This window comes from Patella vulgata, chromosome 1 (genome assembly GCF_932274485.2).
Source record: "Patella vulgata chromosome 1, xgPatVulg1.2, whole genome shotgun sequence".
Lineage (NCBI taxonomy): Eukaryota > Metazoa > Mollusca > Gastropoda > Patellidae > Patella > Patella vulgata.
This window is the reverse complement of record NC_065879.2, coordinates 29,968,090-29,978,945: the sequence shown is the minus strand read 5'-3', so window position 1 is coordinate 29,978,945 and position 10,856 is coordinate 29,968,090. Positions and strand designations below refer to the sequence as shown.

Genomic DNA, 10,856 nt, shown 5'->3' with positions numbered 1-10,856 from the left:
CAATGACAGAATACGAAAACAACCTAAAAATGAATGAGATTGGAGTTGAAACATTGGTGGATACGATTTATAATGATTGATATGCTACCCAACTGTGGCAGAATGTGATTTTGGGTCAACCCATTGTAATTCTTTTGATTCAGGCCATCAGGACGTTCGAACTGAGCATCCCTACATCATTGACTTAGGTCAAAATCAGATTTTTGATTGAATTGATTTAATTAGTGATCCGACAAGCTCAGATCAAATTTTTGTTTCAAATATTTACTTTAGAAAGTTAAATCTATAACAATTTTTATACTATACCTCATTGCCAGCAGCTTTAATGTCTGAAAATTTCACAATATCTGGAGAAAAAAAAAAGAAGGAAAACAAAATTAGTATTAGATAATAATACCAGCAGTATCTGATAAATCAAAATTTATCAAAATCTGATAAAAATTGTGACTTCTATAAGAGAGTCCACCACAACCTTGGTCTTTTACACTATTTGCGTACAAGGAGCGGCCATTTGTTCCGGCAGTTTGGGTCAGATTTTTACGAAATATGAAGTCTACCTTCATTGATGTGTAACAGTGATATATTAACGTTTTTTAAAACTAAATACAAATTGTGACTTATAGCGGGTCCACGAGCTAATAATGCGGTTTTTCAAACAAACGGCGGTCATAATCCATGATACCGCTATGACCTCTTCACAACCACAGACGCACAATGTATTGTTAAAGTAGCCAAGTCTCTAACTCAATATCATCCTCTTCGACATTGAAAACACAAATTATTTGTCAATTTAAATCAACATTGATGATGTGATCTTATTGGGAAAATATGGGCTTCTGATATCCAATATTTAATAAACATTTTACCATTGGTACACGAATCGTGTACCATAATGCATTTCAGTGCCATTTCTAACAAGGGACTTGAAGAACAAGGCTAGGCATATTCCACAAGTTATGTCAAACGGTGACGCCATATTCTTATCTGGAGAGCATGCGCAAGAAATACTATCGGTATAGACCGGAATAACTAGATGCTAGAGATTGCCATTCGATTAGTCTCTATCATCCAGAAAAATATTCTATGAAGTAGGAGGTTCTGGATAACAGACTACAGATTGAAACTTCTGGCGTATTTTGCCGAACATAACTGTTTAGAAATTACAGTAAAAACAGAAACGATTGAATGTAAATCAGTTTATATACATTCATATTACATTATTATATGCGTTGCGGCCCATTTGTGTAAATTTCTAGGTCCAAATATTAGCGATTTAGCTCCTTTAACAGGATACAGCCTTAGTGGTAAACATTCAAATTAAAAGACTATACAACTTACCAGTGCTGCTTACTGTTTCTAATTTCATTTCTAGTGAAGATGGCTTTAAGAGTGATGACTGAATAGTTTCTTTTTTATCTTCTAATTTTCTGTCGTTTTTATCTGTCTTGATTTTCACCTCATCTGTGACACCTTTTGATTTGGTATCAAAACCGTAAACATTTTGTGGTGAGCTTTTAGTTATTTGATTTAAAGAAGGATAAAGAAACCGTCGTGCTTTTGATTTAATTGAGAATTTCGAAATCTTTTCTTTTTGGCCTCCACATTCGTTATTTTTTGAATCACACTCAGAAATACTAGGACCAGAAGTTTTAGAGAACTCTTTCTCATCAACAGTAGATTTTTCAACAGACATATCTTCCTTTTTAACATTTAATTCCTCAACATTAATGCATGAAGCTTCATTTGTGGAATCTTTGGGTGATACACACATAGCGTGAAGACTAGAAGGTGAAATTTGTGAAAAGAGTTCATCGGGGTGCCCACCGGTAGTTGGGGGAGAGGTTTTACTTTTTTGGTCAATGGGATGTTTTTCAAGAGTTGACCACTCTTCCACTGAACTCTTGGGTCCATTTTTGGCATTAATGTGCATATTTTCAACATCAGATACCTCAATTTCACCGATTAAATCACTTAACTGTTCCTGAATGATCAATTTTGATGCACAATCACTTCTTAAGGACGGCATAGTCGACTCATCAAATCTTACTCGTTTACGATTGCCTTCAGTATTGGAATTTCTACGCTTTAGAATCGAAGGTGTTGATGATTGAGAACATGGATTTGAATTCAGATCATCTGACACTTTTCTCTTCCTGGAATTCCTTGATGATGTTTTAGACGTTTCAAAAAATTCTGATAACACAGATAAGACAGCATTTTTTGACAGGTCTTGTTTTGTTGTTTCTACAATAGGTGTTGAAGAGTCAGCTACTGGGGAGATGTCATCCTCGAGAGTTTCTCTCTTGATGTCTTGACTGATTATCAATGAATCATTTTTGGGTGAATCAAACTTTGTAATTTTATCGCTGTGTTTTTGCTTATCATCAACATAATGTACAGAGGATTCAACTACAACTTTTGTTTTAGTCTCAACAGAATGTGATGAAACTGGAGAATGTGGAGATTTATCAAGACCAGTATTAAATTCATCACAACTTAATTCTAAGAGAGCTGGATGAAGTAGTTTATCAGATTTCGTCTTTCCAAATGCTTTAGAGTTTTGACTTTGTTTTTCTTGAGAAAATTCTCTAATTGTTTCTTGAGAAAATTCTCTAATTGTTTCTTGAGATGCTCTCTTGACATCATGATTACTATTAATGGAAACGCATGGTTGAGATGACCTCAATAATGTTCTGTCTTCTTCAACAGTGGAATTTAAATGAAATCCAAGTTCATCATTATCTATATGAGTAGGTCCTGGGGAAAACAATACACGGGGAAAACCCTGAAATGTACAAAGAATTGTTATAATCCATCAACAAAAAATGTGTTAATTTCATAGTTCTATTTTGTGTAAGAAATTAGATAAGTGATCACTAGCAGATCCATGAAAACAAATTCCACATAAAACTACAATAAAATTAAATGTATTTTTTGATCATAATTAAAATAATAGAACAAACTGAAATGGAATCTGACCTTGTTTTTTATGACACTATCAACACTATTACATAGCGTAGACTCTGAAATGAAATAAACAGGCTACTTGTATGCTATTTAGTAACGTTCTGAACTAAAATTCAAATCTATAGCACTGTAATTAATTTAAAACATATGGCTGTATAATTGTACTTTGGATTAGATTCAGAATCATTATGTATTTAGTCAGCAATGAGTATATAAATTTTGAATATCACCAGTTCATTAATTTTCAATTGATAATTGATAAATGCATTTCATATGGTATTGGTTGTAATCATTACTAACCTTGAGATGACTGATCTATATTAGCTTTAGGTGTAGCCATAGAACTTGACCAGGTCATATTTAAATCTTGATTTACCATTTGTCTAACATGGTATGGTATAATTTTATCTTTCATACATGAAGGTGGTTCATTTAAACTGAAGATTGAAAAAGAAAAACGTTTTACCAGATATTCAACATTATCATTTCTCATTTTGTAATCTAAGGTGGGTGAAAGAAAACACTAGGTAAATCTTTCTATGAAGGATGGTATTAAGCACAAACTGTTCAATAAATTAAACAAGCCAACAGTGAGGCTGATGTCCCCCACCAAAATACCAAAATAAATAGATGACACATTAATTTATCGCACATTTATTTTTTTTAAAGTATCAAGCAATCAAACTGATTATCAACTATACACTTAAGTTTCATCACTCTCTATCAAAGTTATCTTGTCCTAAAGCATCAACCAACAAGGCATTGACCTAATCAACACATACACCAAGTTTGAACATTCTAGCTCAATTAGGAAGAGAGTTATCGTGCCCCAAAGTATCAACCAATCAAATTGCTTATCTCTGCTTACCCTAAGCGGAAAATGCTCATCTAATCAAATTGCTTATCTCTGCTTACCCTAAGCGGAAAATGCTCATCTTCGAACTCCATCAAGGCATTGACCTAATCAACACATACACCAAGTTTGAACATTCTAGCTCAATTAGGAAGAGAGTTATCGTGCCCCAAAGTATCAACCAATCAAATTGCTTATCTCTGCTTACCCTAAGCGGAAAATGCTCATCTTCGAACTCCATCAAGGCATTGACCTAATAAACACATACACCAAGTTTGAACATTCTAGCTCAATTAAAAGTTATCGTGTCCCAAAGCATCAACCAATCAAATTGCTTATCTCTGCTTACCCTAAGCGGAAAATGCTCATCTTCGAACTCCATCAAGGCATTGACCTAATCAACACATACACCAAGTTTGAACATTCTAGCCCAATTAGGAAGAGAGTTATCGTGTCTCAAAGCATCAACCAATCAAATTGCTTATCTCTGCTTACCCTAAGCGGAAAATGCTCATCTTCGAACTCCATCAAGGCATTGACCTAATAAACACATACACCAAGTTTGAACATTCTAGCTCAATTAGGAAGAGAGTTACTGTGTCCCAAAAAGTGTGACGGACAGACAGACGGACAGACAGACAGACGGACAGACAGACGGACGAACCCATTTTAATAGTCCCCTGCTTTCTTCGAAAGGCGGGGGACAATAAAATTTACATGTAGAGCACAACTACATTCAACGTCATCTTCCGTATCCTTTGCATAACCGGTAAATCCTTTGCCAATCAAAAGTAGATTTCAGGGGAGGAACAGAATAAAAAATAATTATTATATATACATATACTGTACATAGCAATTTTGTATTGAGTATGTGTTTCCATTTCAAATATTTGATTGAAGCCAGTATTCTATGATTGTCTATGAATGATTGGCCTATTCCCTGTACAAATATCCCACTGATTTACTTCAATCATAACCACAACATTACACAGCATGTGAATGTATGAAAAACATTTAAAGCCCAGCAGCTTTAGTGATGAGTCAGTTCAATATTCGTGTAAGATCAGATTGTATTTAAGTCAATGTACTGAAAACAATGTCCTTTCTGAGGAATAAATTTCAATTCTACCTGTTATCTTTTAGGTTTTCTAAATAAGTTATAGGAGAACTCAATCCAGATTCTTCAGAATTAACCTTGGCCCATGCACTCATTGGTGTCAACTGGCAATGTCCAGGAGTAGAAGCTGTAAAAACAGATTAATTGAATAATTGTAGTAAATAGGCCTCAAGTCAATATATAACGGTAATATCAATCACTCAGATGGTGAGTTCTAATCTCGATGACAGAAAGAAGAAACATAATAAGTTTGATGCAAAAAAACACCCCAAAATAAATCAATGGAATTATGGATAATATATTATACTGCTACCAAAAACTTGATCATCCAGTCCAATAAAAATTGAATTGGACCTGTCTGCAAGATATCTGTTTATTAATAGCCACAGGCCCATTTTCATTAGCCCCAGTTAGTGTAGAACAGTAGGATGTCGAACCCTATTTCATTTCAAATCAATCGCCACAGCAAGAAGCAGATATTTGAGACTTTGTGTTCATCTGTTTATATTTTGGGGGATACAATCTTCTAAACCATTTATTCTACATGAACAAAAGTACATTAAAACATCAGTAATTATATTACCATATATAGATCTGTCATCTCTAGTTGATGGTGTAGATGATGTTACATCAGTTTCTATAGTAACTTTACCATACAGTTTATTTGATACATTATCTTTCTTATCTATTTTTTCTTTACTAATGTCATCAAACCAACTTTCACTTGATGGCCCCAAAACTAAAAAAGCAAGAGCATCACTAATGCTGCAATATATGTCCACATTTCTGCTTTGATTGATATGGTACTTTTATAAATGAAGAGAATGAAATATTAAATGGCTGTAAGGCAAAGAAGGCTAGGCGTTAGGTTTGTTTTGCCAAATTCACAGACAAAATATTAACAAAAAAGTGGGTGTGACACCGACCCAGGACGTTGGATATAGAAGAATATAAATAGTTGCTGTCTTTACAGTATAAGGAATAAATATAAGGAATAAATATACCAAGTTTCAAGATGATCCATTCAGAATTCCAGCCTGTAGGCAAAAAACCCACAAAAATTGGGCGTGGCTCTGCCCCTGGGGGTTGGACATGAGCCAATATAATTTATATTATAAATAGGTACAATCTTATGATGGAACATTCCGAATTGGATCCAAATCTGTTAATAATTGCAACCTGTATATCATTTACAGACAAAAGGGTGTGTGTGTGTGTGTTGGGGGGGGGGGGGGAATCATGCACCAAAATCAATAGTTGCTGTCCTTCGGGTATAAGGAATAAGTATACCAAGTTCCAAGATAATCCATTCAGAATTGTGGCCTTCAGGCACTAACCACAAAAATTGTGAGTGGCTCTGCCCCTGGGGGTTGGGACATGCACTAATATCAATCAATTAAGCTATAAGGAAAACATATGCCAAGTTCCAAGCTGATCCATTCAGAATTGCGACCTGTATAGGATAAACATAAAAGACAGGTTGCCAGGCAACGAAACATACGCCCACAGCAGCTATATTGTAGGGGCAGTCAACAAGAGTTGTCGCATATTTTTACTTTTTTCGGTAATGAAACATTTATAATACATTAAAATCTGATTAAGAGTAACAACTCATTAAGTAATTATCAGAAAACCATTAGAATTTGTTTGGTTTTTATAAAGTTCTGCCCCATGCTAACGTTTAGTATACGAAACTTTTAACATCATGGATTTAGCTGTTCAAGTCATAAAGATTCATTGAAAATCAATATACTTGTTCGTCTCAAGACCTTAAACTCTATGTATCAATCTGAAGTCAATCGGTTGATAACTTTAGCCTCTAGAGCGTCACAAGATTTTTCAAAGTGATCAAGGGCCATAACTCTGGCAGTAATTATTCGAAATCGTTGAAAATCAATATGTTTCTTCGTCTCATGGCCTCAAATACTGTGTATAAATTTAAAAGTCAATCGGATATTAACTTTAGCCTCTAGAATGTCCACAAGATTTTTTTAAAGTGATCAAGGGCCATAACTCTGACAGTAATTATCGGAAATCCCTGAAAATCGATACGCTTCTTCGTCTCATGACCTTAAACACTGTGTATAAATTTAAAGTCAATGGGATATTAACTGTAGCCTCTCGAGCATCCAAAAGCATTTCAATGTGGGTGTATAAAAATTGCGCATTGCTCTGCCCCTGGGGGAGGGGACAAACACCAAAAAACAATAGGGATCATCCTTAGGGTATAACTTATAAGGAATAGGCCTGCACCAAAAAAATCCTGATGAACTTTCTCGGCAAACACCAGGATCAAACCCACAAATGAAGGTTAATAGTATAGAGGAGAATAGGGTTATAGATGGTATGCTTGGAAGGAGATTTTATCTAATAACTAGACACACTTGTCTTTGCTTGTCAACCTCATAGTTGCTACCCCTGACAAGTGGGAACCGGACATAAAAAAAATCAAAAATTTATATTTCCATTGATCTGTACCCAGGACATTCTAGTTGTGTTTTAAATAGTTTACTAATAGAATATCAAAGATTAAAAAGTCATCATATTTAACAGTACACGATATTGTACTCTTTCTTATTTTTACCTTTCTTTATATGCGAAATGTTGATGTTTTTCTTTCTTGTAGTGGGATAAACTTTTATTTTGCGAAGAGGTTCTCTACAGCTTTTACATTGGTCAAGATCCATCTTTCCTAGCATGTTGTCATACCTGGGCAACATTAAATAGTAGGTTTATAGCTTAAGTAAACAAATATGTGTTACATTATTAATTGATAATTAGGCATGCATACTGCTAGTGCTGGGTGATATTTGTGACCCGTGCTGGCTAAATGAGTCCGAATGCGCAAAATCTAATATTGAGCTACAGATAAAACAAGTGAAAATATTAATTTTGGTCGAAATTGAGATTTTCACAAAAATATACTCTATATCAAACTTAAAGATCAAAATAGCAATAAAACATTATAAAACACCTTTATTTTGGACGTTTTGTGAGAGTACCGTATTCATAAATCTTTCTTTCTTCTTAAAATTCTCAGCGAATTAGTTATTTTTTTTCACTTGCTGTGGGACGATCACATAATCCCCTTGTGAAGCGTTACATCTCTAGTTTATAAATATAATCAAAGTATTACCAATGATATCATTTTCTTCCAGTACAAACAAGTTTAAAAACGTAAATAACCTAAGCCTGTGTCAAGTCAGCGCAGCGTAACATGTTCGCTGATTGGACCAGACATCCCACGTCGCATATCATAAATTAATCAACTGGGTTAAACCAGAAACTTGTCATTGAAAAATACTTATCAATTGTCATGAATTAATGAGTCGTTCATTGATAATTGTCAATGATATGAAACATTTCCCAAGTCATTATTTACCCCACACAATTAATTCAAGCGGTTATTATTTGATATTTCGTTTCGTCTTTTAAAAAAACAATCATAAATTTATATTGATAGTTGAATTTTTTCGTTGACTGTGGCTTCATACAGCATATAAAATGTACAAGCATGCCTAACTGGATATTACTGTTTCAAATTTTAAAGAAAATTCTCCCTCAAATAGCAAATAAATTGCCTGGTTGCTATGTGATTTTGTTTTCGAAGATACCAACATCTTTAACTTGCTTTTTCTCAAAACTTACTTTCCTGACTTGGGCAGCTTTAAACAGACACAGCTCAGCTAATTTTGCCCGAATCAAACAAACCATACAACATTTTGAAGGTATTGAATTGCAGAATGTCAAAACAACAATAACGCAATTTTCAAAATTTCCTCATTGCGACTCATTATGCCACCACGGGTCACATTTATGTTTTTCTGTCATAAAAATAATATTTGTAACTTATATCGATATGAAAACATTGATTAGGTACCAGGGTGTAATTGTCTGTCATAGAACTAAAATTACAGAGAGAGAGAAATGGGGTTTAATTCTCACTCGACACAAACCCAGTCATTTCGGGACTAGCACATGGTTCAATTTTATTTCAATATTTCGCTTGCACGTGGGGGTCTTTAACAGTAGGAAAAAAAACGGAGGACCCAAAGAAAACCCATGAGGTTGCCACGTACAAGTGGGGAATCGAAACCATGTCACTTGACTCAATGACAGAACTTGTGATTTCACAAGCATGTTTTAAACCACTGGCACTAGACCACCCAACCCCCCTGTGGTAAAAATTTATAGTTTTTGCTCAGTTAATGTCAGCGTGACGCACTATTGTAATGGCCAGATAGAAATTATAGTACCCTTCCTTATCTCAACATTGAATGGTAATATTAATATTATTATTATAATAAAAAAATATTAGACTATTTATTTTACTATTAGCCTAGCCTACATGTAGATCAGTAAATGAACTATTTTTTAGTCTATGCTAGCCTACAAGGGCATGGATTCGTCATAACTTTTGGGGAGGATGGACCAAAAAAAATAACCTGGAACATTTCATTACTAAACCAAATAATAATTACGGACAGTTTACTGTACCAGTGTTATTTTGATGAAATTTGTAACTAGGGATGATATGATGACAATATGGAAACTTGACTTAACTACATCAAAGCTGCACAAACATTATTTTGTTCATGAAGTTAAGACGTTCATTCTACGATCAGGACTGCAACTATGAAATATCTTGGCTAGCTTTGGATCCTGAACATGAAGGAGGTCATTATGCACCACACACACCATCTTGTTGCACATGGAGTTGCACATGTAAGTTTTGATACGGGCAGAGTGGTGAAGGCAGTGAAGGGTTGCACAGCTGAGCAGGAACTAACAGGGTTCAGCAGTGTGAGACGGACATGAGCTTTAACAGAAGGGAACTACATCTGCCTCACCTCAGGTGACATACTGAGGAACGTTTCGTGCACAAGTGAAATAGATCTGGCCGCAAATTGGCACTTGAAGAATGGCAATTCTTGCTCCAAGTCCTGATTCAGTTCCGGTAGATATCGTGAAGATCAGTATAGTGATAAGACCCACTTCAGTGGTTAGTTTGCCTTCAGAACGGGCATTCATGTGAATATAAACCTGAAAATCTGTCCTTGGGGGGGGGGGGGGGATCTATAATTCGCCCCCCCCCTTCGGATTCTAAGAGGGGGGGGGGGGGTCCCGCCTAAATCCACGATCATGCTAGCCTATAGGCCTAGATAGTTGAGCTTATATTAGGCTATATATTAGATAACAAACCTCATCTCTCAACCCTCATCTCAACATTTTTAGTTACGTTCTCGTAGCTAATATAGGTATATTTACTTTCCACATAAACCGGGATAACCAATGCGTGTGGATTTTATGTAGTATTGTCACCATTATGTAAATCTAATAAACATTATTATAATGTCATGGTGAATATATTTTATTTTTATCGAAGTTATTTTGGTTACCGAATACTTCAACCTGAAATAACATTCTTGAATTCGGCGCCACCGGTCTTGTCAATATTCTAGCTTAAAAATTACACGAAACGAAATAGACGATGGTTTCATTCACTTACTTGAAAGGGCCCCGAACTGTAATATAATTTCGCAGTGCAGTATTAAAAATTGCTTAAATGTTCAGAAATAGTAAATCTATTCCAAGATTATTGCAGTTCAGAGCTAGACCATACAGGCAGTCAGGGGAAAAGGATTAATAATACTTATAGTAGCTAAGTCTCTAACTCAATATCATCCAAAATCTTCAACATTGAAAACACGATTTATTTGTCAAATTAAATCAACATTGATGTTGTGATCTTACCGGAAAAAGATGGACTTTTGATATCCAATATGTAAGACAAAATAAACATTTTACCATTGGTACACGAATCGTGTACCATAATGCGCTTCAGCCCCAGTTGTAACAAGAGACTCGAGGGACGAGGCTAGACACATTGCACCAAATCAAACGGCGTATGTAGACTGG

General features: G+C 35.0%; 1 protein-coding gene across 1 annotated transcript; it reads right to left on the bottom strand.

Annotated features, from left to right (window-relative positions):
• Window positions 1–300: 300 nt before the first annotated feature.
• On the bottom strand, window positions 301–8,658 carry LOC126811322 (uncharacterized). Its single transcript, XM_056098553.1, has 5 exons — window positions 8,649–8,658; window positions 5,567–5,676; window positions 2,566–2,785; window positions 1,339–1,851; window positions 301–347 (listed from the first exon to the last, which is right to left on the bottom strand). The coding sequence occupies exons 1-5, from the start codon at window positions 8,656–8,658 to the stop codon at window positions 301–303; spliced, it is 900 nt and encodes a 299-aa protein (XP_055954528.1).
• Between the last annotated feature and the right edge of the window lie 2,198 nt (window positions 8,659–10,856).